This window comes from Suncus etruscus, chromosome 11 (genome assembly GCF_024139225.1).
Source record: "Suncus etruscus isolate mSunEtr1 chromosome 11, mSunEtr1.pri.cur, whole genome shotgun sequence".
Classification (NCBI taxonomy): Eukaryota; Metazoa; Chordata; class Mammalia; order Eulipotyphla; family Soricidae; genus Suncus; species Suncus etruscus.
In genome coordinates, this window is record NC_064858.1 from 77,563,615 (window position 1) to 77,589,823 (window position 26,209).

The window sequence follows — 26,209 nt, forward strand, 5'->3', positions numbered from 1 at the left end:
TGCCTTCTATATCAACAAAACATTTTAATTCTGATAAAAATAACATGAATGAAGATGTTGGGGAATGTGGAAAGGAAAGGCTCAGATGAAGGATGGAATACATCAATCGGGTGGTAAATCCTCTAGTCTCTGGAGACCCCCCATGACCCTCCTGGCCGAGCCTCTTACTGTGGTATAGTCTTCAGGAAGAACTTTTCTGAACACTATTCACACTGTGGCTATCAGTAAGTGACAAGGTAGTATGGGACAGAGGAATAGCCAGTGACTGTAACTCTGCTTTTGATTCGTGAAAAAAAAAAGAATGAAGTGAGCAAGCAAATACTTCAATGTAGCCTGACGTGTCTCCACCTTGTTGGGCCAACACAAACACCCCCTGCATTAAAGGCCTGTTGAAAGACATCATGACCAAGATGTCCCATGTCCCTTCCCCTGGTGTTGGTGATGCTGGCAGGAACTCAGGTTTGCCTACAATCAATCAATGCACTCACTAGTTTCAGATAAAACTTGACCCTAATAAACAGTGTGTTATAGCACTGAAGCATGGACACCTTTTGTGGTGCCCAGGAACTGTTAGATGAAATACTCCTCCTTCTCCCTGCTCTTGGCTGAGTCACTCTCCATCTGGAGGATGGCGCTGGGCTCGCCTTCTGCAGGTTCATAGGTGATGTAGCTGCCTTTGTTCTTGTACAGGTAAAAGAAGATCAAGGTCACGACTGAGATCAAGGTGAGGAAGACCACGGCGATAACAACTTGGAAATGAGAGGGGAAAAGGTTTTACAATTAAGGATTATTTCAGTCATTCATGGACCATCTGCATTGGGTAGTGCCTGTGCCTTTTATAAGGATATGCCTATTCTATTTAGTTAGCTAGTGTCCACTTCCACATTCACAATCCTACCCACCCCCATTCCAATGTAGTGCAGGACATAGAAGTCCCTTGGTGCTTTAGTTAAGGACACAGACTAGATTCCTTTCCTTTTATTCAGTGTCCAAAAAGTTTTACTATAATTTTCATCGCACAGGCCAGATTTTTGGCAAAACTGAACTCCCTCTCAATTAGTTCTTGATGACAGAAACAGGAAGGAAGGAGACAGGAAGGAGCTTATCCCAACAAAAATGGTTTTCTAAATCCAGAGTCTCCTGCAGCTTTCTCTGATCCCTCCCATCCTCTGCCTCACCCACTCAACAAACCACACATATCCTCAGCCCTACCCACACTCCCCAGTGCTCATATGCACCTAGATCTATTTCTGGCAGCCTCCCAATCTATCATTTACTAGCAGTGCCTCTGACAGATGCTGCAAAAATCTTTTATAACCACACGTGGATGTGCATGTATGTGTGATAATCTACATGTGAACACAAGTCTGGTAATGGATTTGTTTCTTTTTTTGGGAGGGGAGGTCACACCCGGCAGCGCTCAGAGGTTACTCCTGGCTCTAAGTTCAGAAATCGCTCCTGGCAGGCTTGGGGGGACCATATGGGATGCTGCATTCGAACCACCGTCCTTCTGCATTCAAGGCAAACGCCCTACTTCCATGCTATCTCTCCAGCCCGAATTTGTTTCTAATGTAGGATGCTTTTCCAGAAAAGGAAAACTCTGTTTGATCACACTGAGTTCCACCAGACTGTCTCTAGAGCAACATGGTTCTGATTGAAGATGGTCCAGTGGTTTGGCTCAGAGTCTTTTCTTACCTGCAATGAGTGCTGTGCTGGCTTCAGCTTCTGGGGACAGGGCCTTAGTGGGCTGTAGAACAGGGGTAGTCATCACTCCTTCTGCAACTTGAAGAGTGATAAAAGAAAATGGGGTGAACTCCTTTGCTTGTACTAAAGTATATTTATCCCTCAAATTTCATCACTTTCTTTTTTCCTTATTAAAATGTGGCCATTCAGGGCCGGAGAGATAGCACAGCAGTAGAGTGTTTGCCTTACGTGCAGCCAACCCAGGATGGACAATGATTCGAGTCCCAGCATCCCATATGGTTCCTCGAGCCTGCCAGGAGTTATTTCTGAGCACAGAGCCAGGAGTAACTCCTGAGCACTGCCGGGTGTGCCCCCCCCCCAAAAAAAGTGACCATTCAGGGGACAGAGCGTACGTACAGTGGGTAAGGCCTGCTTTGCATAGTGCAGGTCTGGGATCTAATCCCCAGCAACATTTATGATTCCCTCAGCCCCACCAGGAGTGATCATTCGGCACAGAGCCAGAAGTGAGCCTCAAAGCACAATCAGGTGTGGTCCATAAATTAAAAAAATATATGTTCATTGTCTGGTGTGGCGGCTTATTTTCTACTGTATTTTCAAATATTTGGATAATTTTGAACGTTTCAAAACGCGTTCTATCCCACTGAAAATTATCTCCCTTATTTCCTCTGGCTATGGGTCAGTCTACAATGTTACAGACACCCCCCCCCCCACATAAACCATGACCAGGATGTTTGAGAACACCTCAAACCCATTGTTCTCCAGTACCCTGTGTGTCCATGGGCAATCAGGAAGCCCTTCAGTTCCCTTTTTCTACCTTTTGGTAATTTTTTTTTTGTTTTGCTTTGTTTTGTTTTTGGGCCACACCCAGTGATGCTCAAGGGTTACTCCTGGCTATGCACTCAGAAATCGCTCCTGGCTTGGGGATAGAACCGAGATCTGTCCCTAGGTTAGCATATGCAAGGCAAACAACCTACCACTTCAGCCACTCCTCCAGCCCCCTTTTTTTGGTTAGTTTTTGAAGTGTTTTTTTTTTTTATTATTGTTTTTATTGTTATTGAATTCATTTAAATTTTTTGTTTTTAATTTTTTATTGTTATTAAAGTATTACTATTGACAGTAATGCTAATGTTTATGTTTTTGATGTTTAATTTTTCTGCACCTTACCACCTCCAAATCCTCCATCACTGTCCTTAATGTCACTTCCAGTCAGCTAGTTAGCATTTTAATGTCGGGTTTGAAAGGTAATAATAATGTGAAGGTTACAGCAGGAGAGTGGATACCTGTGGAAAACAGGTCTGGCTGAGTCTAGAATTGGCTAGAAGTACATATTCCGTCAGTTATATTACTTCAGTAAGTCATATCAGTGGCACCCAGTCCTTATAGAAGTACTTGTAGGTTACTATGCACACTGGAGATATCATTGTGAGCAAGACAGACAAGGCCCAGCTTCATAGGGTTTTCCTTCCACCATACCACACAGTTCTTGGTTCTGAACTTCAATGGTCAGAATAAAGGAAACATTAGCACTTAGCAGGGCTGTTGCAAGGGGAGCATGGAGTCTTCAGTAAGATCTGAGTTAGAACTAAGGCAGGAAGCAGAGGAAGGAGTTTATTGGGCAAATGGATAAGAGGGGGAGCCCATTTTCCACTGAGAAGTGCTAGGGTCAAGCCCTGGCTCACAGGCGTGTGTGGTCACAACACATGAAAAAATGTCAGACACAGTCAAGTTCAATCAAGTTCATTTAAGATAATGGGAAGGCCTCATAAACTATCTGATCCTGCAAGGGAGAAAGCAGAGGTGGGCTGCAAAAGAGTGTGCCTTTCTTTCCCCTCTCCTGAGGCAGGGGATCAAACTCAGGGTTTCACTGAGGCATGTACTCTACCATCAAGCCATACCGCCAGCCCCTTCACTGCTTTGTGGATTTGGCCATAAAGCTCTGCTCATATGTTACTTATGCAGACAATAATTTTGTTGTTATTTTGGTGTCTCACACAATGGTGCTAAGAGCTACTCCTTGGCAGTGCTAAGGGGGCCATATGTAGTGCCAGAAAAAAATGGGGGGGGGGCTTTTGAGACACACCCAGTGGCTCAGGGGTTACTCCTGGCTATGCACTCAGAAATCGCTCCTGGCTTGTGGGGGGACCAAGTGGGACATCAGGGATTGAATCAAGGTCTGTCCTGGATGAGCTGCGTGCAAGGCAAACATCCTACCTACTACCCTATCACTGTGCTATTGCTCCTGCTCCATACTTGATTTTTTTTTTTGTTTGTTTTTGGGCCACACCCGGCGGTGCTCAGGGGTTACTCCTGGCTGTCTGCTCAGAAATAGCTCCTGGCAGGCACGGGGGACCATATGGGACGCCGGAATTCGAACCAACCACCTTTGGTCCTGGATCGGCTGCTTGCAAGGCAAATGCCATTGTGCTATCTCTCCGAGCCCCATACTTGAAGTATTAAAGTCACTTTGTTTATATGCTTAATGATTCAAAGTGAAACCTGCTTTAGATTTGAATCCTGCCTGGCACATTACTAAGAGACCCTGAATAAGGAACAAGCCTCTCTGAACCCCTCACTTTCTTGATCTGCATGAAAAAGTGGTAGGCAGATTCTAAGGTGTTTCCCAACAATCTCCAATCAATATGAGGATCCTTTCCTGCTCTATGTTGGCTGGACTCAGGTAGTCCTTATAGCAAAAAGAAAATTGTGAAAGTGTCACTCATGAGACTGACTCTAATTTCCATCTAAGAGAAGCCCTGAAGTTGATGACTCTTCTGATCTCTGCCTTAGTCTGCTGTCCTTCACCACACGTGGTCAACTCACATCCATAGGGCTACACTTTATCGCTCACCACTGGTCCAATACTGCACACTTACTCTTAGTTTTGCTTTTCTTAAAACTTGAGAACAGAATATGTATGAGAAATGGAGATAAAAGATGTTATATGTACAGAAATTTAAATAAAAAGGTGAATAAAACTCAGTTCAGTTATCCATTACTCTATACTGCATTGCATAGGGCTCGGTCCTGGATGTGGAAGAGCAGCCCCAGTGGTCTCAGACCGTGGACACATCAGAGAACCTTTCTGTGAAATTTGGCCAATAGTCTTACAATAAAAGTTGTTATCTGCTAAGCCCCTACTTTGTGGGAGACACAGAATTACTAATCCCTTAAACATGAACTCAACCAAGGAGGTAGCTAAGTGGTAGAGCACTTGTCTTTTATGTATGTGATCTGGGTTGAATTCTCAGCAATGCAAAAAAAAAAAAAAGAATAAAATAAAACACTAATTTCCTCAAAGTAGGTGTTTTATTTGCTAATGTGGATCCTGAGCCCAAGGAGCCCAGGGAGAGTTAAGTGACATGTCTCCTGTTGCATATGAAGGAGCAGATGGATCGGGGACAGAGCCAAGACTCTTGGCTTGATGCATAATACTTGCCCCCAAATCCAAGCAAAGTGCTTGTACTACACCATATAAGCCATGTTTGTTTGTTTTTTTCCAAGAGGGAAAAAGAGAGACAAAATTAAACAATGTGGCAGCATAGCAAGTCCCCCAAACTCCAAGATACAGCAGATATAGAATAAAAATAAAACAGATTAGGGGCCAGAGTGATAGCACAGTAGTAGGGCATTTGCCTTCACGCAGCTAACCCAGAATGGACCTGGGTTCGATTCCCAGCATCCCACATGGTCTCCTGAGCCAGTAGCAATTTAACCCCTGAGCATCACTGGGTGTGTCCCTCCTCCCCCCACCAAAAAACAAAACAAACAAAAAAAAAAACCCAGATGAACACAGACTATTTACTACAAGCAAGGCTTGCTATGAGTTCATTTGTGGACAATGGCTGAGTAGGGAACAGTGTTAGTATGAGGCATACAAATTTACATGCAATTTCCTGCACTTTAATGTTTGATATGATCAAAGAGAACATTCCACAGGACTGGAGCGATAGTTTACTGGGTAAGGTGCTTGCCCTGCATGTGGTTGATCTGGTTTTAATCCCTGTACCACAGATGGCCTCCAAGCCTTGTCAGTAGTGATCCCTGCTGGAGCAAGGAATAAGCCCTGAATGTATGAATCCTGAATTTGAGCCCCATTCCACATTAGAGGCATCAGAAAGAACTATTTGGACCTAAAGACACCAGGCTAAAGTTAAGACAGAAAATACAATTCCTCACTTATCTTGTGCTCTATCAAAGAGGATTATTTTTGCATTGACTGAACAACAGGCATCTTGGTGAAGTGGGGAAGTGAACTGAAGAAAAGGGACACAATCAGAAAGCACCAAGCTAAATGAAGAGGGATATGAATAAATGACAGCCAAGGCACTGAGCAATATGTCAATGGGATCATTATAGGCATAATTTTTAGGCCCTTCAACTTGAAACACACATTAGGATCTTTCATATGAAGCCACTAAGAAAATGGTTCAGACAAACTGCATAACTTAGACTGAGTCAGGTTGACATGACAGAGAAATTAAAAAGTGAATTCAACATATGATTTCTGAGTATTCATGATATAATGGGCTCTGTTCTAGACATATAGAGCACAAGAGGTAGAAACTTCATTCCTCCATAGTTCCTGGAAATATTAAACAGAGTTACCATATAATTTATCGATTCTACATCAGAGTATGTATCTTAAGAAATGAAAATAGAGGGTTGGAACAATAGCACAGCAGACAGAGCATTTGCCTTGCATGCAGCTGACCCATGTTCAATCCCTGGCATCCTATATGATCCCCTGAGCCTGCCAAGAGTAACCTGAGTGCTGCCACTGAATGTGGCCCTCTAAAAAAAAAAAAAAAGAAAGGAAGGTTGGGGAGAAGGTTTAAGTTTTACAACATATGCCTTGCATGTCTGAAGCACTGAGTTTGAACCAGATATCACATAATCACCTCCTCAGTACCTCTGAAAGAGGCCCCTGGGCTCCCAAACTTCAAGGGTGGTCCTTGTATTTTAAAAAAGGGGGCAGGCGGGGCTGTAGAGATAGCACAGCAGTGGGTATTTGCTTTGCATGCAGGACAGTGGTTCGAATCCCTGCATCTCATATGGTCTCCTGAGTCTGCCAGGAGCAATTTTTGAGCACAGAGCCAAGAGTAACCCCTGAGCACTGCCGGGTGTTGAAACAAAAACCAAAACAAAAAAGGGGGAGCAGGTAAGAAATTCTGACACAAGTTACAACTAGATGAGCTTAGAAGACATTAATATATTATGATTCTTTTTAAATAAGTACTCAAAATAAAGTACTTTAAATAAGTACAAATTCACAAGAGAAAAGAGAATGGTGATGATCAGGAACTAGAAAAGAGAGACATAGTTTTTGTTTAATAACTCATTTTACTGTCTAAGATGAAGAAAAAATTTTAGTGATGGTGGTGATTACAGTGACATAACATTGTAAATGTGCTTAATGTCACTGAACAGTGGTATTGAAAAGTGGTAAGTGGGGGAAGGGCAAAGAGCTGCTCAACCATTGGCTAACCACAAGCTTTGCATGAGGCAGACTAGATTTCATCCCTTGACACCACATAGTCCCTTGAACTAACCCCCAAGATTAGAACTGGGAGGAGCCCCCAAGGGTCCCAGATGTGGTCCCCAAATAAAACAAAGGCCAGAGGTTTGGGGATATCTCACAGAGCACCTGCCTGGCCGATTTGAGATTGCAAGTTTAATTCCAGGACCACTACCAAGTACATGAATTGCAACTAATGTTCGAGCCCCCGAGAGGACTGTAAAGAAGAACAACCCCTGGCTTTGCAACAACATAGGAATAACTTTAAATGACAACTTTATGTTCTACATGATTTTACCACAATTAATAACTTTCTTCATTTCCTCTCCCTATGGTGACAGGGATTGAACCCAGAACTATACACACAAGTCATGCTCTCTCCTGCTAAGCACATCCCCACAATTCACATTCAGAGAGAAGGATGAATAAAAATATTTTAAGCATACCATATTAGATACTATGTGGACAAAACAAACTGTATAGGGTTAAAGGACATGAGGGTGACTGAGGGGTGGTCAGAGAAAGGACCTGATGAAATGACTTGAATAAAGAACCATAGAGAGAGGGCTGGAGCAGTGGCTCAAGTGATAGGTCGTTTGCCTTGCATGAGCTAACCTAGGATGGACCATGGTTCGATCCCCCACCCTGGCATCTCATATGGTCCCCCAAGCCAGGAGTGATTTCTGAGCGCATAGCCAGGAGTAACCCCTGAGTGTCACAAGTGTGGCCAAGAAACAAAAAACAAACAAACAAACAAACAAACAAAAAGAACCATAGAGGGGCCAGAGCGGTGACGGTAAGCAGTAAGGTGTCTGCCTTGCCAGCGCTAGCCTAGGATGGAAGGGGGTTTGATCTCCCAGCATCCCATACGGTCCCCAGCAAGCCAGGAGAGATTTCTGAGTGCATAGCCAGGAGTAATCCCTGAGCATCACTGAGTGTGGCCAAAAACAAAAACAAAACAAAACAAAACAAACAAACAAAAAAAGAACTATAGAGAGGGAGGCAGCCACACAGAGAAACATTCTTTCAGGCAAAGGGTACTGCAAATTTAAGGTAGGGTTCTCTGAGAGACTGCAAACATTTGAGCTGCTGGTGCCTGCATGCACTGCACACACAGGAAGCAGAGACAGGGAGGGAATCAGAAGTGGAAGAAGAGGTGAGTTGCAAAGACTATGCTGTGGGGCATGTGAGGCTTTGGCATTTTCAGTGAGTAAGACAGTGACTGTGAAAAGAAAGAGATGGACTGGGTTTCTATTTTAAAGCAGCATTCTTCCAAGTGCTGTAGTGCTTAATTTTCTCTATAAGGAGCAGATTCAGCTTCAGTTATGGGGGTTGAGTGGCCAGTGGTGAGGAGTGCAAGATGACATCAGATTCAGGTGGCTGGAGAATGAGAAGGGAAGAGGCAGGGAACGAAGAGGGATCTGATCTGAAAGAAAAGCTCTAGAGTGCAATTTTGAACATAAATGTTATTGATCCCCAAGTAAAAATATCAATCCCAATATCTGAATTTAGGAGTGTAAAGAATTCAGAATGCTTCAGACTATAAACTTGGGTGAGATCACAGGGCAAGTATAGATTAAGAATATGAATGACTGAGGCCAGGGAGGTACTGAGTATAAATCCCTGATGTATAGTAGGTTTGTGAGAAAAATGAACAGAGTGAAAGCAAATATAAGTCCTTTCTTATCAAGGTAGGGAGAGAAATGAGGATGCAATGGTAGGGAGAAAATTTATTTTCTTTTATTGTTGTTTTGAACCATACCTTGTGTTTCTAAGTTCAAACCTGAGGCTACAGCAAGCAAGGTATGCACTCCAGTCCTATTGGGCAATCTTCCCAGCCATTTTGTTGTTATTATTTTTAAATAGGATGGAAGATAAAATAGAATACAATAACAGAAATGACCTTGATGAGAGGGAGCAATTGTTTATGTGGGAGAAAAAAGTGCTTGAAATCTTGGGTCTTGAAGGGAAGTGACCTAGTGGGGTTGACTACATACAAAGCAGAGAAGTTCACCTTTCATAGGAAAGAGACAGAGTAATGGGCTCAGAGACAGGTATTGTGGGTAGATGTTGGGAATGGAGACTTTGGGAATTCTTTTCTGGGTATCTTTTTCTGAGAACAGAATGCAATCTCATCAACTGAGAGTGAGTATGGAGAAGAGATTCAAGAGTTGAAGATGGGATCAGAGCTATTGTACCAGGTTCAATCCCAGGACCTTATATGTTCCCCCCAAGTCTGCCAGGATTGATCCCTGAGTGCAGAGCCAGGAATAAGACCTGAGCATTGATGGGTATGTCCCCCAAACAATAACAACAAAATGAATTGAAGATGATGATGAAGAGTCAACATCTCATCACAGTACACATGAAAAGACCATTTTAAATATCCCTAATGGAGAAATGCAGGCTCCCAAAAGACTAAATGTGTGGTAGTTGGCTGCCAAGAAATGGAATGGCACCAGTCTAGGCAGAGGCTCTTCCACTGAAATTTTGACCTTCTTTCTACTTTTGTGTGTATGTATGTGCATGCGTGCGTGCATGCGTGCGTGCGTGTGTGTGTGTGTGTGTGTGTGTGTGTGTGTGTGTGTGTGTGTAGGGTCAGTGGTTAGGAATAACTTGGCAGTGCTTGAGGGATTGTATGAGGTGCCAGAGATTGACCCAGGTCAATTGTTTGCAAGGCAAGCACCCAACTGATTGTACTAGCTATCTGGGGACCTTCATTCTTTTAGAGTTGACATTATTTTGTAAAATGATGGCCAAGGACAAGTTGAGGTCTCTATGTAATTCATAATTTTAAGAACTTAAAGGGCTTGAGGAATAGTATAGGTTTAACATACTTGCCTTGTATAGTACCCAGTCAGGTTTGAATCTCTTGTATCAAATATGGAACCTAGAACACTACTAGTGCAGGCCACTCCTGAGCACAGAGCATGATAAGACCTGAGCACTGCCAAGTATGGCCCAAATCCACCCTTCAAATTAAATCATGAGACAGGTATAAGAGGGCTGGAGCTATAGCACAGCGGGTAGAACATTTGCCTTGCATGCTGCCAACTTGGATTCAATCCCTGACATCTCATATAGTCCCCCGAACCGGCCAGTGGTGATTTCTGAGTGTAGAGCCAGCAGTAACCCCTGACACTGCCAGGTATGGCCCAGCCCCCATCACCAAAGAAGACAGGTACAAGACATTTAATTTCTTTTTATGTTTTTTGGGTTTTTGGGATACAACTGATAGTGCTCAAGGGTTACTCCTGGTTCTGTGCTCAGGAACCATTCCTGGCAGGCTCAGGGAATATAAGGGATGCTGGGGATAGAATCTAGGTCAGCTGCATGCAAGGCAAGCACCCTAACTACTGTGCTTCCAGCCTAAGAAAGTTCAATAAATATAAAACTATTAGATTTTAAGTCAGTTTTATTTCATTAACATATATTGGTATATGCATATTATTTATAGTTAGAAAAAAAGTCCCATATAGCAATCCTTTCATGGCCAATGTTCCACTTTCTGAGATTTCAGTTATCCCTGGTGCAAAGTTCTCAGACAATAATAAGAGTTGTGTGAGCAGTCACTTCACATAATTTTTCTTTTTTGGTTTTCCGGGCCACACCCATTTGATGCTCAGGGGTTACTTCTGGCTAAGCGCTCAGAAATTGGGGGACCATATGGGACCCCGGGGGATCGAACCACGGTCCTTCCTTGGCTAGTGATTGCAAGGCAGACACCTTACCTTTAGCGCCACCTCGTCAGCCCCACTTCACATAATTTTTAATTCAGTATATTACTGAATATAATGTAATGTTTTATTTTATTTATTGGGCCACATTCAATGGTATTCAGCAAATACTCCTGGTTTTGTGCTTGGGAATCACTCCCTGTGGTGCTCAGAAACCATATGGCGACAAGGATCAAACTGGAGTTAGCTACATGCAAAGCAAGTACCTTAGCCCTAAACTAGATCTCTGATCCCTTCATTTTATTATTGTTGCTGTTATTGCTCATCAGTTACTGTGTCTGAATTGTACATTCAATTTCATAAGAGGTGAAGTCAAAGAGATACTACGACATGTAGGACAAAACACAATTTTGATTCTTGGCATCCCATGTGTTTTCTTGAGAATACTAGGAGTGTAGAGGCAGGAGTAAGCCCTGAGTACTGTTTTGAAGTATGGCTTAAAACAAAAAAAATTCATCAGAGAAATTTACCACGGCATACACAGGGAAAAAAAATCCAGTATACACCAGGTTCAGAATTATCCCTGGTTCACTGGGGATCTTCCAACACCCCCACAAGATATGAAGGGGCCAGTATCCATGCTCTTATTTTTCTCTCTTGACAGTGACTCAGAGTTTTGATGGGTTTTTTTTTGGGGGGGAGGGGGGCAGCAAGGAGGAATGTCACACCAGAAATGGTCAGGGAACCACATGTAGTGCTGTAAATCAAGCTAGGGTCGGCTGAATACAAGGTAGGTGCTATATTGCCTATACTGTTCCTCTGACCCTATTTATTTTAGTATCAAATAGCACAATCTTTGCAGACCATTTTCTCTTTTGGAGGGGATGGGTTGGGCTTGAATTTTAGTCCAAACCAGGTGGTCATCAGGGTTTAGTGCTCAGAGGTCGATTATAGCAGTGTCTAGAGGACCATGAAGTGCTGAGAACCCAAACCTGGGACTCTGGGATACAGAGCAAGCACTCTAGCAGATTGAGGTAGACCTTGCATACAGACTTAGTGAGAAGAGGTTAGGGCCCTCTGCATGCCAGAATTGAGGATTGAAAGCCAGATGTGCAGGGCTTAAGATAATTCACGGATTCAAATCAACATTGCCAGAACTGGCCCCTGTGCACTACTGGGATTGGTCCCCACTCGATCCCCTAATAAAACTAAAATGAAAGCTGAAGAGATAGTACAGTTGGTAAGGTTGACAGTTCAGCTTTGTACCAGGGTTGGATCCCTGGCCCCACTACAGTCTTCTGAGCACCACTAGCAGTGAACCCTGAGCACAGAGTCAGGAATAAGCTCTAAACACTGTCAGGTTTGGGCCAAAAACAAAACAAAACATATATGAAAAACAGATGGACTAATGAACAGATTCCAAATGACTGAAAAAAAAAAAAGGGCCAAATTGAACCAGATGAGAATTTAAGTCTTTGCTCTAAATCCAAAAAGCCAATGAGAAGCCATGGCTCAGTAGGAAATAGAAAAGATGGCTAGGGAGCAAAGAGATAGTACAGGGGTAAGACCTTGAATGGGGGTGACTCAGGATGTTTCTGAGTTTTAGTGCAAATGAACAGGATGTTCTCTGAGGCACTGAGTGCAAGAGTGATACATATCTGTAGAATCAATCACGACACTGCATATGGTAACTGCACCCCACATATGATCCCTTAATCCCACCTGAGCACAGTCGGGTGTGGCCCAAAAAACTAAACAAAGGATATTGTACCAACATTAATTTCTTAGTTTCCATAAACGCGTGTAAGATCATGACAATTGGAGAAACTGGTTGAAGGTATTCAGAATTTCAGTTCTACTCTTTCAACTTTTTCAATAATTTAAAATTATTCTGAAAAGAAGATATAAAAAATTAGAAGCCAGAGAAATAGTTTTGTGGTTAAGGCATTTGCCTCGCCCAGTCAACTCTAGTTTGATCCCTGGATTGAACATATGTAAGATTCAATGGTTCCCTGAGCACTCAGGGATCACTTCTACCAGACATGGTTCTGGAACAGAGACAGGAATAAGCCTTGAGCACTGCTGGGTTTGGTCTTCCAAAATAAAACAAAAAAGAAGATATAATCTCTCAACTCTATTTTACATGAAAGAACTTTTCTGTCTAAAGGTCATAGAGCATTCTGGGAGTTAATGAGCTAGGGCCTTCAGGCTTCATGTAACAGACCTATAATCTTTATTTGTGGCTGACCATTTGTAAAACATGTATTTCCTTCCTTCCTCTACTTATTTTTTTTGAGGGAGGAAGTGCTCAAGAGGTCATTTTAACTCCTACATTTTCTCCAACCCCTACATTTTCATGTACTTTTTTAGGTCTTGGGGCCACACCCAGAGGTGTATAAGGAGCTACTCCCAGCTCTGTGCCTAGGACACTCCATGCAGTAATTGAGGAGTTAGGGTTAGTTCTAGGCTTCTTGCATGCAAGAAATATGAAATAATGAAATATGAGTAATCTTTTTGTTGCTGTTTTGGTTTTTATTTTATTTTATTTTTTGGCCACAGCCTGTGGCACTCAGGGATTATTTCTGGCTCTGCCCTTAGAAATTACTTCAGGCAGGCTCGGGAGACCATAATATGGGATGCCAGGATCAAATGTGTGTTCAACTGAACTGCTTGCAAGGCAAATGCCCTACTCACTGTGCTATCACTCTGGCCCCTGAATTATAGATATTTTTTTCTTTGTTTTTTTGGGTCATACCTGGCAGTGCTCAGGGGTTACTCTTGGCTCTATGCTCAGAAATCGCTCCTGGCAGGCTCGGGGGGCTATATGGGATGCCAGGATTCGAACCATGTCCTTCTGCATGCACACCAAACGCCCTACCTCCATGCTATCTCTCTGGCTTCTATACATAATTTTACTTTCTCAATCTGCTTCAAAGAATGTAATATACCAGGGTTGAGACTGGCACCATGTACAAACTAGAAAGCAAAGGGAATTTAGCAAGTTCAATCTTTCAGGGGTCCCTCAGTCATTGGCTGAGCTGGGCTTCAAGTTGGTCTTTTGTTAGTTTGTCTTTTGTTTTGGGGACACATCTCACAATGCTCAGGGTTACTCTTGGCTCTGCACCCAGGAATCACGCCTAGCCATGCTTGAGGAACTATATGGAAGGCAACTGCCTTACTCACTATCTCTTGGGCCTTGTCTTCTCATTAATTCTGAGTATGTCCACTTTGAGTTTGTTTGTTTGTTTTGCTTTGTTGGGTAAGGTAAGTGCTTTACCCACTGTATTATCACTCCATCCCTTGGTGCCTGAGGTTTAGTGCAAATGAACAGGATGTCCTCTGCAGCACTGTGTGCAAGAGTAAAACATATCTGTGGAATCAACCTAGGTGTCCAGCCACAGATGAATAGATCATGAAGATGTGGTCCATATACACAACAGAATTCTATGCAGCTGCAAGGATCAATGAAATCAAGCAGTTTGCTGCAATCTGGTTAGAATTAAAATACATGTTGAATGAAGGAAACCAGAAGAAGAAAGACAAACACAGAATGATATCACTTATATATGATATATAGAATAACTGGATGAGGAAATGTAATGCTGTAAAGGAGCGATGCCTAGATCACTCTTTATCACAGAACTTAGGGAGAATGAATTACAGCGAAGGAAAAAAATAAAGGTGGAAAGAAGATGAAAAAGGGAAGTAATAAAATAGGAGTTGGGGCTTCAGTTACATTGGTGATGTGTGGGAATGGTATATCTATATAAAGTTCAAAGCACAAACCCAACACATTGAAAATATGAGATCTAAGCTGCAAACTTACCAAACTATACAATGTGGTTGTCAAATGGCAGAGATGATGGCATATGAGAATACTAGTGATGGAAGTTGACACTGGTGGTAGCATTGGTGTTGAAATATGACTAAAATTTAACTACCAAAAACTTTGTAAATTACGATTCATTAACTACTTTTTTTTAAAAGGCGATACATATCCAAAACTCCACTGGCTGAAGAATGCTTATATCAATTATAGGCCATTCATTCTAGAAACACTATGCTGTTGTTAAAAATATTGAGGCAGATATACAATTACTGGGACAGGATATATGGTTAGGTGAACAAGGCAAATTGTTAGGGTAATAACGTGATTACAAGTTTGTTTTTAAAAAGTAAATTAAAATAAAACTATGGATAGGGGTATATATATATATATATATATATATATATATAGTCTAGAAGTATAGAGAAAAGACCTAAAATCTATTTTCTCAGAGGCCTGTGATACCTTTTATTTTTAGTGGTAGAGATCAAACCCAAGTCTCATACTCTACCACTGAGTCACGAAGACAATCTTGTAGCATCTTTTTGTAATTTAATTACATGATACAAAGTTGAGTTGTTCATGATTGAATTTCAGTCATATAATTTTCAAGCACTCATTCCTTCACTAGTGTACACTTTCTGCCAATGTTATAGATTCTTTTTCATGAAAACAATAAAATGAACTACATTCAGGAAGCCTGCCATAAAGCAGGGGAAATGGCTTATAGCTTTTTTCTATCATCTCCTTTTCCTACCAATTTTGCCCCTGAAACAAAGCAATAATAGCTACCTCTTCTTTCTCAGGTTTGGATAGTCTGTAGCACCTTTCTCTATGAGTCTAGGCCACAGACTCTGGATCACAGATATACAGCTCCACCCAAGTCTTAACCACCAACAAAGGAACTTCAGAATGTTCTTTGCTGTATCTACCCCCTCTTTTGCTGTTAACCCAGATACTGGTGGTTTCTCTCTGGCTCTTGTTCCCAGGGGAAATTTCTTATCACCCAGGCATCAGATCCCTTGCCACCTGAGTCAGCCAACCTACTTATTTGCTTTAGACTTGCCCAACAAAGGGCAGCTCCCAATTGCCTTTTTATGGGCACTGCCCTAGGATTCTGCTCCCTTTGTTCTTCCTTCCTTTCGTAGGTCCAGCAGATGAGGTGGACTAAGACTTTGAGCACAGACCACTATGAGATCAAAAAAACACTGGCTTTGGAGTGAGTCAAATATGGTCCCAAATCCTGCCTCTGCTATTATTAGTCACATGACCTGAGGAAAATTATTGGTCACATAACCTGGGAAGACTATTTCTCTGGCCCTCTTTTGATTGCAAATAACTTAATATTTTAAAATAGAAGTAAAAGGTAAATCATTTAAGTAAAGAAAAATAGGGCCAGAGAGATAGCACAGTGGTAGGCCATTTGCCTTGCATGCAGCCAATTCAGGACGGACAGTAGTTCAAATTCTGGCACCCTATAAGGTCCCCCGTGCCTACCAGGAGTGATTTCTTAGCTCAGAGCCAGAAGTAACCCCTGAGTGCCACCGGGTGTGACCCAAAAAAAAAAAAAACAAACCAAAAAATAATTATGTGATTATTAGTTATAAATATAATTAGGGACTGAAATGCTTGTTTTGCAGGTGGCCAATCCAGGTTTGATCCCCGGCATCCCATATGATGCCCAAATATCACTAGAGTAATTACTGCGTGTAGATACAAGAGTAACCCCTGAAGTATCAGCAGGTGTGGCTCAAAACACAAAATACATATAACTTAACATTACTATCATATTAATTTATTTATTCTTTTTTATACCAATGCAGGTATAAAATAAAATCACATAGTACATATCATGCATATGTAAATGTTTGTATAGTCATAATATGATCTCTCTTTTTTTTTTGTCACACCCAGCGGTGCTCAGGGTTTACTCCTGGCTGTCTGCTCAGAAATAGCTCCTGGCAGGCACGGGGGACCATATGGGACACCGGGATTTGAACCAACCACCTTTGGTCCTGGATCGGCTGCTTGCAAGGCAAACGCCGCTGTGCTATCTCTCCGGGCCCATAATATGATCTCATTTCCAACATTCTCAAATAAAATGTTTACAAACTAATTGGGAAAAGGGATGTATAACACAGAACTAGAGATATGGAGAAGAGAAATGAGAGTTAAGTGTAAGCAAAGAACTAACAATCAATAATCTCTTCTTTCAAAGTATTTCTCTGGGATATCTATTCTTTCCATTTTTCAGTAGCTAGGGAACTGCCTGTTATGTTCTAAGATACTACTCATTGGATCAAGATTGTAAATCTACAACCTGACAACAGAACAATTAAAAAATAATGAAAAATTTGCGTAAATATTCCTTCAAAGAATATCTACAGATGACCAAATAAGCATCTGAAAAAAATGCTCAATATCACTTATTCAAAAGATAAATGTAAATTAAAAAACACAAAAAGCTCATATTAATTACTTAATTACTATAAAAAATTAAAAGCAATAGCCTAGAAAGGCAGGGAGATGGCTCACAGATCTGGAGTACATGCTCAGTAGTTGGGAGCCCCAGATGGATCCAAAGTATCACTAGCACTGAGAAGGCAATCAAGAGTAGCTCCAAGCATTGCATGGTGTGGTACCTAACTCCCCCACCCAAGACCCCAGGAAATAAGGGTTGTAGAAATGTGGAAATGGTGGAGACTGTGCTATGATGGTGGAAATAAAAATGGTACACATAGAGGCTGTAGTGATAGATAGCATGTTTACCTTGCATATGGCTAAGCAGGGTTCAATCCTCAGCATCTAATAGGGTCCCCTGAGCCCACCAGGAGTAATTCCTGAGCATAGAAACAGGAATAACCCCTGAACACCACTGGATATGACCCAAAAACAAACAAACAAACAAAAATTATAAAAGGTATACACAGCTGCTGTGGAAAACAAATTTTCTTTTTGAAAAATTAGACAGTTCCCCCTAACAATTGCTAATTCTGGATAGAATTCTGTCTTGAAGAGATATAAAAACAGAAACTCAGAAATATTTGTGTATCTGTGCTCAAAAAACCATTTGCAATGGTCAAAAAAGCAATCTAAGTATTTACTGATGGACAAGATTGTACATACCAAAAATAATAACATATGGATATTACTAAATCTTAAAAAGAAAGGGAATTCTGATACATGAATGAATCTGATACAAAGGTGAATTCTTTTTTTTTTTTGTTTTGTTTTGTTTTGGGGCCACACCCGGCAGTGCTAAGGGGTTACTCCTGGCTTTGCGCTCAGATCGCTCCTGGCAGGCTTGGGGGACCATATGGGATGCTGGGGATAGAACCTAGGTCAGCTGTGTGCAAGACAAATGCCCTGCCCTCTATGCTATCGCTCTGGCCCCAAAAGAATGAACTCTGATAAATGAACATACAGATATTACACTAGACATAAATAAAAATACTATATGATTACACTTACAAGGTGTAAAATAAAAATCCACAAGTTGTGATAGCTGGGTGTCATCCTACAATAAAGTACAGATAAAAAAAGAGAGTGTGAGGCTGGAGAGATAGCAGAGATTAAGATGCGGTGGCGCTAAAGGTAAGGTGCCTGCCTTGCCTGCGCTAGCCTTGGACAGACCGCGGTTCGATCCCCCGGTGTCCCATATGGTCCCCCAAGCCAGGAGCAACTTCTGAGCACATAGCCAGGAGTAACCCCTGAGCGTTACCGGGTGTGAACCAAAAACCAAAAAAAAAAAAAAAAAGATCCTTGCTTTCCAATGGGCTTATGATCTCCCAAGCATTGCTAGAAGCTCAAAGCAACCATAAAAGAGAGGGGCTGGAGCAATAGCACAGTGGGTACTTGCATGAGACCAACCTGAGTTCCGTCATCCATACAACATATGGTCAACTGAGCCCACCAGATTCTATCCTTGTGCCAGGAATAAACTCTTGAACACAGCTGGGTGTGGCCCAAGAGGAGAAGAGGGAGAGGGGAGGGAGGGAGGGAGAGAGAAAGACAGAGAGAAACAGACAGAGACAGAGATAATTGCCAGGGGTTGGGAAAGAAGAGAATAGAGTTATTGTTTAAGAATAGTTTTAGGGGACCGGAGAGATAGCACAGCAGCGTTTGCCTTGCAGCAGCCGATCCAGGACCAAAGGTAGTTGGTTCGAATCCCGGTGTCCCATATGGTCCCCCGTGCCTGCCAGGAGCTATTTCTGAGCAGACAGCCAAGAGTAAGCCCTGAGCACCGCCGGGTGTGACCCAAAAACCAAAAAAAAAAAAAAGAATAGTTTTAGTCTGGGAAAATGAGTGTACTTCCAATGTACTTTTTTGTTTGTTTTGTTTTGTTTTGTTTTTCTTTTACTTCCAATGGGTTTTTAATACATGAGTGTATCATCAGAGAAGTGGAATTAAAAAGCAAAGAAAGTTTGGAGAGAGTACAATGGGCCAGACGCTTGCAAACCTGGGTTCAATTCCCAGCACCTCACATGGTCAGCCAAAGCCTGGATGGAGGGGAGTCATCCCTGAGCATTAGGTGTGGCCCCCAAACAAAAACACAGGTAGAATTCCTTCTCAGGAAAATGTGGATTTCAAACAAGCACTTATATAGGTGCAGAATTAAAGAACAACAAAAAATACCAATATAACCAATGTTAGAGTGTTGACGGTAAGAGTCTGAGCTATAAAGGTTATTTTATCCTCACAAATTACCCCAGAAGACCAGGAAACTATAGAGTTTAGAGGTTAAGAGAGCTCACTCAAGGTCGTCTGTCATTTTCCATGGCAGAAGCAGGAATGGCCACGGGTTGGAGAGTTCCAATTCCAGCTGCACAGAGTGAGTGCTCCACAGGCTAGAGGCCTATGCTTCCTGCTAGGGCTTTCTGGGTTCCTCAGCCCAGACAGCAGCTGGGTTGAGGCCTCAAGAAACTCCAGGGCAGGGCTGGTCACTGGGGGTGTGAACAAACGTCCCATCTCCTCCACCCTCCGCACCCCCAAACCATCAACCACCTACCTCCCGGAGAAGGAGTTGGGGGGAGGCTAGTCATTGCCCTTAGCGACGAGCACCGAGCACCGTGTGAGGAGTCGAACCTGCAGGAAGGGGGACAAAAAAACAGGAATGAGGGGGTGTGGTGGTGGCAGGAAATCGCTGGACAAGCTTGGGTGCCACGTTTTCCTGAGTTCCTTCCCTTCTCTTCTCCCCACTTTCCCCCTCGGAGCTCGTCTTTCTCTTTTCCCAGGGCTGCAGGTACAAAGAGCCGGCCCGGAGTGAGTGAGTGGGTGGGTGGGGTGAGGCCGGTATCGGGGTGCTTTGAACCGTGGGCTGCCTCAGATCTCTCCACCTCACCACCTCCCGGATCTGGAGGAGACTAGTTCGGGCGGAGACAGCCGGGTGGTGGAGACCCAGTAGGTGTCTAGGTGTCAAGAGAGCTCGGGACGGGCGCTCCTTAGGCACCTGCGGCCGGCCGGCGGGGCGGGAAGGCGGCAGGTCGTCGGGCTCCGTGTCTGGAGGACACACACACACACACACACACACACACACACACACACACACACACACACACAGGCAGATATATACAGACACACACACAGACACACGGACACACACAAACGCACACACACAGGCAGACACACGGACACACACACAAACGCACACACAGAGGCAGACACACAGACACACGGACACACACACAAACGCACAGACACAGGCAGACACACAGACACACAGAGACACACAGAGACACACATACAGACACACAGACACACAGAGACACAGGGACACACAGACACACACAGACGTACACAGACCCACACAGACAGACACACACAGAAACACACAGACACACAAACACACAGACAGACACACACAGACACACGGACACACACACAAACACACACTCACAGAGACACACAGACAGACACACAGAAACACAAACACACACTCACACAGACACACAGACACACAGAAACACACAGACACACAAACACACACTCACAGAGACACACAGACACACAGAAACACACAAACACACTCACACAGACACACAGAAACACAGACACACAAACACACACTCACACAGACACACAGACAGACACACAGAAACACACAAACACACACTCACACAGACACACAGACACACAGAAACACACAGACACACAAACACACTCACACAGACACACAGACACACGGACACACACACAAACACACACAGACAGACACACATAAAGACACACACAGACGCACAGAGACACACAACAGCACACACTGACAGACACACACAAAGACACACAGACACACAGACACACAACAGCACACACAGACACACAGGCAGGTACACACAAAGACACACACAGACGCACACAGACACACAACAGCACACACAGACACACACAGACGCACACAGACACACAGACAGACACACAACAGCACACAGACACACAGACAGACACACACGCCCCCGGGCCCACCCCGTCCTTACCCGCCGCGAGCGGCTCCCGAGCTCCGGACTCCGGACGCCGCTCGGGTCCCGGCAGCGAGTGTGCTGGCGGACGGGCGGACGGAGGGCGCGGCCGGCTCCAGGTGCCTCCTCCGTCCGCGTGCTCGCCCGCCCGCCCGCTCGCTCGCCTTTCCAGTCGGACGGGTGCGGGCTGGGCCGGGCCGGGCCGGGCCGGGCCGCGCGTCCTTTTGAACCCTCCGGGGGCGGCGGCCCGAGGCGAGAGTCGGCCCACAAGGGAGCAGCCTCCCGCGGCGACGTCCCCAGCCCGGCCGCCTTCGCCCCACCGGGCGCCGCCGTGCCACCGCTTCTGCCGCGGAGGTGGCCCCGAAGGCGGCCGTGCCTGCGGGGTCTCGTGGCGATCGCCCCGATTCCCTGGCTAGTCAGCGCCGGGCTCTCCCAGCCGCCCCTCTCAGCTCTTGAGGGCTGGAAGTTGCGCCCGTCAGACGCTGGGAGAACTCGGGGAGTCTGGCTGGAGTCCACTGTGCAAGTGCCCTTGCCAGCCCGGGCCCCGCGTTTCTGTTGTCTCTGGGGGAGTCCGTTACTGTGACAGGCTTGACTGTGGGCGCCCGGCGAGTTCTTCTAAAATGTTAAGGGAGCGCTGAGATTGCTTCTAGGGTGCTGGAAGAGAAAGGAGTCATTCGCGAGGAACCAGGGTTCTGGCAGTCCCGGAAAACTGAACCTCGAAAAAAAGTCCACGTCGTTTTTCTACATCTCATTACAGAGACAAAACCAAAAGATTAACATTCTTACTCAAGTTAAATTGCTGTTAAGGCTGATGTGGTTTTGAAGAACAAAGTGTTTATTCAGCTGTTTTGCTTCAGTTTCTGTGCTCTGGCGATTCGGGCACCCCCGCACCCCCATGACTATTAAGTTCCCCATATTTTGTCTTCGCCCCTTCTTGTGACTGTAAATCTTGACCACCTTGTTCTTCCTTCCTTCCTTCCTTCCTTCCTTCCTTCCTTCCTTCCTTCCTTCCTTCCTTCCTTCCTTCCTTCCTTCCTTCCTTCCTTCCCTTCTTTCCTTCCCTTCTTTCCTCCCTCCCTCCCTCCCTTTTTTCCTTCCTTCCTCCCTTCTTTCCTCCCTCCCTTTTTTCCTTCCTTCCTCCCTCCCTTTTTTCCTTCCTTCCTCCCTCCCTATTTTCCTTCCTTCCTTCCTCCCTCCCTTCTTTCCTTCCTCCCTCCCTCCCTCCCTTTTTTCCTTCCTCCCTCCCTCCCTCCCTCCCTTTTTTCCTTCCTTCCTCTCTTCTTTCCTCCCTCCCTTTTTTCCTTCCTTCCTCCCTCCCTATTTTCCTTCCTTCCTTCCTTCCTTCCTTCCTTCCTTCCTTCCTTCCTTCCTTCCTTCCTTCCTTCCTTCCTTCCTTCCTTCCTCCTTCCTTCCTCCCTCCCTCCCTCTCATCCTTCTTTTCTTCCTTTCTTCCTTCCTCCCTCCCTCCCTCCCTTCTTTCCTCCCTTCCTCCCTCCCTTTTTCCTTCCTTCCTCCCTTCTTTCCTTCCTTCCTTCCTTCCTTCCTCCTTCCTTCCTCCCTCCCTCCCTCTCATCCTTCTTTTCTTCCTTTCTTCCTTCCTCCCTCCCTCCCTCCCTTCTTTCCTCCCTTCCTCCCTCCCTTTTTCCTTCCTTCCTTCCTTCCTTCCTTCCTTCCTTCCTTCCTTCCTTCCTTCCTTCCTTCCTTCCTTCCTTCCTTCCTTCCTTCCTTCCTTCCTTCCTTCCTTCCTTCCTTCCTTCTCTTTCTTTCTTGCCTGTAAATTCTTTGCCAGCTGTTTTTCATTCCCAGTTTTTCTCAATTTTCCCTCATAATATTTCTCTAGAGAAAACTTTTACTTCAGGGACCATAGACAGCAGGTAAGGTGCTTGCCATGTAGACAGCCTATGGGGGTTTTATCCCAGCATCCCACCTGGTTCCCTGAGCAACTGCCAGGAGTGATTCCTCATGGAGCCAGGAGTAACAGCACCACTGGGTGTACCCATTAAACAAACAAACAAACAAACAAACAAAAAACAGACTATTTTATTTCAGAAACAAAACCAAAAGAGCCTTGCCTGACACCCAGTAAGTGCTCAATAAGTGAGCGATCTTTTGGTTTGTTTTATGGTTTGGGGCCATACCTCTATACCTAGTTCTGTGCTTAGAGGGTCACACCTGGCAGTGCTTGAGGGATCATATAGGGACCGGGGGTGACAAACCCTGCAGGGCTACCAGGGTTGACGGGTGCCTGCTGTGCTATCTCTCAGGCCACAGTTGTTTGTAATAAACAATATTCTTGCGGCCGGAGCCATAGTACAGAGGTAGGGCGTTTGCCTTGCACGTGGCCAACCTGGGAGGGATCTGGGTTTGATTCCTGGCCTCCCATATGGTCCCCCAAGCCTGCCATGAGCGATTTCTGACACACACACCCCTAATCTTTTGGAGCAATTTTTGAGCTCAGACACACACACACACACACACACACACACACACACACACACACACACACACACACCTAATATTCTTTTGGATACATCAAGGCAAGTTGGGTACATTGGGTTGGGTACATTCAAAGCAAAGAGCTGTAACCCTTGTACTACCTCTCTTGCTTCTGTTCCTGCTCTGTGTATTATTACTTATAATTCTATTTTGATTTTCTATTTAGAGTTAGAACTCTCATAGCTACTCAGATCACCATCCCAGTGACACAGATTTCTATGCTACATATGAGTTTTCTAGATTTAGAAATCCATATTTACACTGATCAACTGAGAGGTATTGCACTCTTATGAGAACAAATTCAGAAAATGAGGTATAGTGTACAAAAAAAGCATAGACATAAATAGGAGTAAATAGTTGTCTTCATTTGTCTAAAAAAAAGAGAGAGAAAGGGGGCCAAGAAGAGAGCACAAAATACTGGCATGGATCTGGAGAGCCAGTTCCTACTACATGGTCTCCTGAATATTGCTGGGAGTTGGTCCCTTTGAAAATCCAAACCAAACAAACAACAGATAAAAGTGGTAGGTAGATGGCTCAGTGGTAGAGCACTTGCCTCCCCTCAAAAGAGTAAAAACAGAAAAAAGCCCCTCTAAGTTAATAAAGTTAATTATATATATGTATGCATTTCCAACTCTTGGGCTCTAACACCTGGCCTCTTCTGTGTGACTAATGCATTCTACTCCTGACCTTACCTCCACTAAGAGTACTAAGAATTAACTTTAAATCAACTTTAAATGTATTGACTTTGGAGATGCATACCCAGTAGTGTTGGGGCCTATTGCTGGCTCATTGTTCAAGGGACCATCTGGTATCAAACTTGGACTCCCACATAAAGTCATACGCATATGCAGTTTGGGTCCCTCTGAGTTTGATAAGGTTCTCTCAGTAAGCAAGAAGTAATTAAAAACAAATAAAAAGCATATGCACAGTCCGTTGAGCCATCTCCCTGTCAAATATATATATATGAATACATATATAGCCTCCCTCTCTCTCTCTCTCTTTGTCTACACACACACACACACACACACACACACACACAGAGTGGGGGTGATATTGGGCCATTACTCCTGGTTCTGTGCTCAGGTAGTGCTCAAGGTACTCAAGGGATCATATGTGATGCCAGGAATTCAAAGCAGGGTCTGAAATGGCCCCATGCAAGGCAGGTGCCTTACTTCCTGTATTATCTATCAGACTCTAAATATAGTTTCAAAAGTACAGTAGTTATCATTGAGGAAGAAGAAAACTCTTCTGTGGGAAAACTGACATTCTAATCAAGAAAGGCATATGTAGGCAAGATGGATAATAAAAAAGGATTAAAAATTAAAAGAGCCTTGGGGCCAGAGCCGTGGTGCTAGAGGTAAGGCGTCTGCCTTGTAAGCACTAGCCTAGGATGGACCACGGTTCGATCCCCCAGCATCCCATAAGGTCCCCCCAAGCCAAAAGGGATTTCTGAGTGCATAGCCAGGAGTAATCCTTGAGCGTCAATGGGTGTGGCCCAAAAAGACAAACAAAAACACAGAAATTAAAAGAGCCTTGCCAGACATCAGATAAAAAAAAAGTCTTGCCAGTCATCAGATAAAAATAAAAAAGCCTTGCCAGTCATCAGATTAAAAAAATCTGAGACACTGTGCTCACTTCGGCAGCACATATACTAAAAAAAATATGAGAGAGGGACAGCAGATAGGGCTTTTGCCTTGCACGCTGCCAAACGGGGATCAAACCCAGACAACCCATTTGGTTCCCTGAGCACCATTAGGAGTGATTCTTGAGCACAGAGCCAAGAGTAATGCCCGAGCACAGCCGGGTATGGCCCAAAAACAAAAACAAAAAACCCCAAAAACTAAGATATAGGGAACTCTATGCTAAGGGCTAAATTCAAAAGATGGGGTGGGGAACAGAGCAAAATATAGTAAATAAGGCATTTGCCTTGCAAGTGATTTGATCTAGGTTCAATCCCTGGAATCCTTCCCCCAAGAACAGAAAGGAGTAATTCTGAGTGCAAAGCCAGGAATAAACTGTGAGCATTGCCAGTGTGACCTCAAAAACAAAAACAAAAACCAACAACACACAAAACAATTCCAATGGGCAATTGCTTGCATTTACTAACAATTTAGTAATTGTTATGGTCTAATAATATGGTCGAACAATAATAAACCATAATTTCTATGACTAGTTGCAATTTATCCTGTATTTCCATGGGTCTCCCCCATAGCATAGCCCACACACTAGGCATTGCAGATTGTTAGAAAAAAAAAGAATTGACCTTTTTTTTGTTTGTTTGTTTTTGAGTCACTCCTGGCAGCATCCCAGAGTTACTCCTGGCTCTATGCTCAGAAATTGCTCCTGGCAGGCTCAGAGGACCATATGGGATGCCGGGATTCGAACCAGTCTTTCTGCATGTAAGGCAAATGCCTTACCTCCATCCTATCTCTCCAGCCCCCTTTTTTTTGGGGGGGGTCACTCCCGGTGACGCTCAGGGTTGCTGTAGGCAGCTTCTGTCCTACAGCCATCAGTGAGATTTCGGTGAATCCACTTT

At 44.0% G+C, this 26,209-nt stretch overlaps 2 protein-coding genes across 2 annotated transcripts in view; one reads left to right on the forward strand and one right to left on the reverse strand.

Moving 5' to 3' along the window:
• Nucleotides 1-26,209, forward strand: part of SLC4A8 (solute carrier family 4 member 8) — an 829,308-nt gene that overhangs the window by 491,984 nt on the left and 311,115 nt on the right. The window lies entirely within an intron of this gene.
• On the reverse strand, nucleotides 571-18,681 carry SMAGP (small cell adhesion glycoprotein). The gene is made up of 3 exons (XM_049783635.1): nucleotides 18,593-18,681; nucleotides 1,696-1,782; nucleotides 571-749 (listed from the first exon to the last, which is right to left on the reverse strand). The coding sequence occupies exons 2-3, from the start codon at nucleotides 1,766-1,768 to the stop codon at nucleotides 571-573; spliced, it is 252 nt and encodes an 83-aa protein (XP_049639592.1). The 5' UTR covers nucleotides 1,769-1,782; nucleotides 18,593-18,681.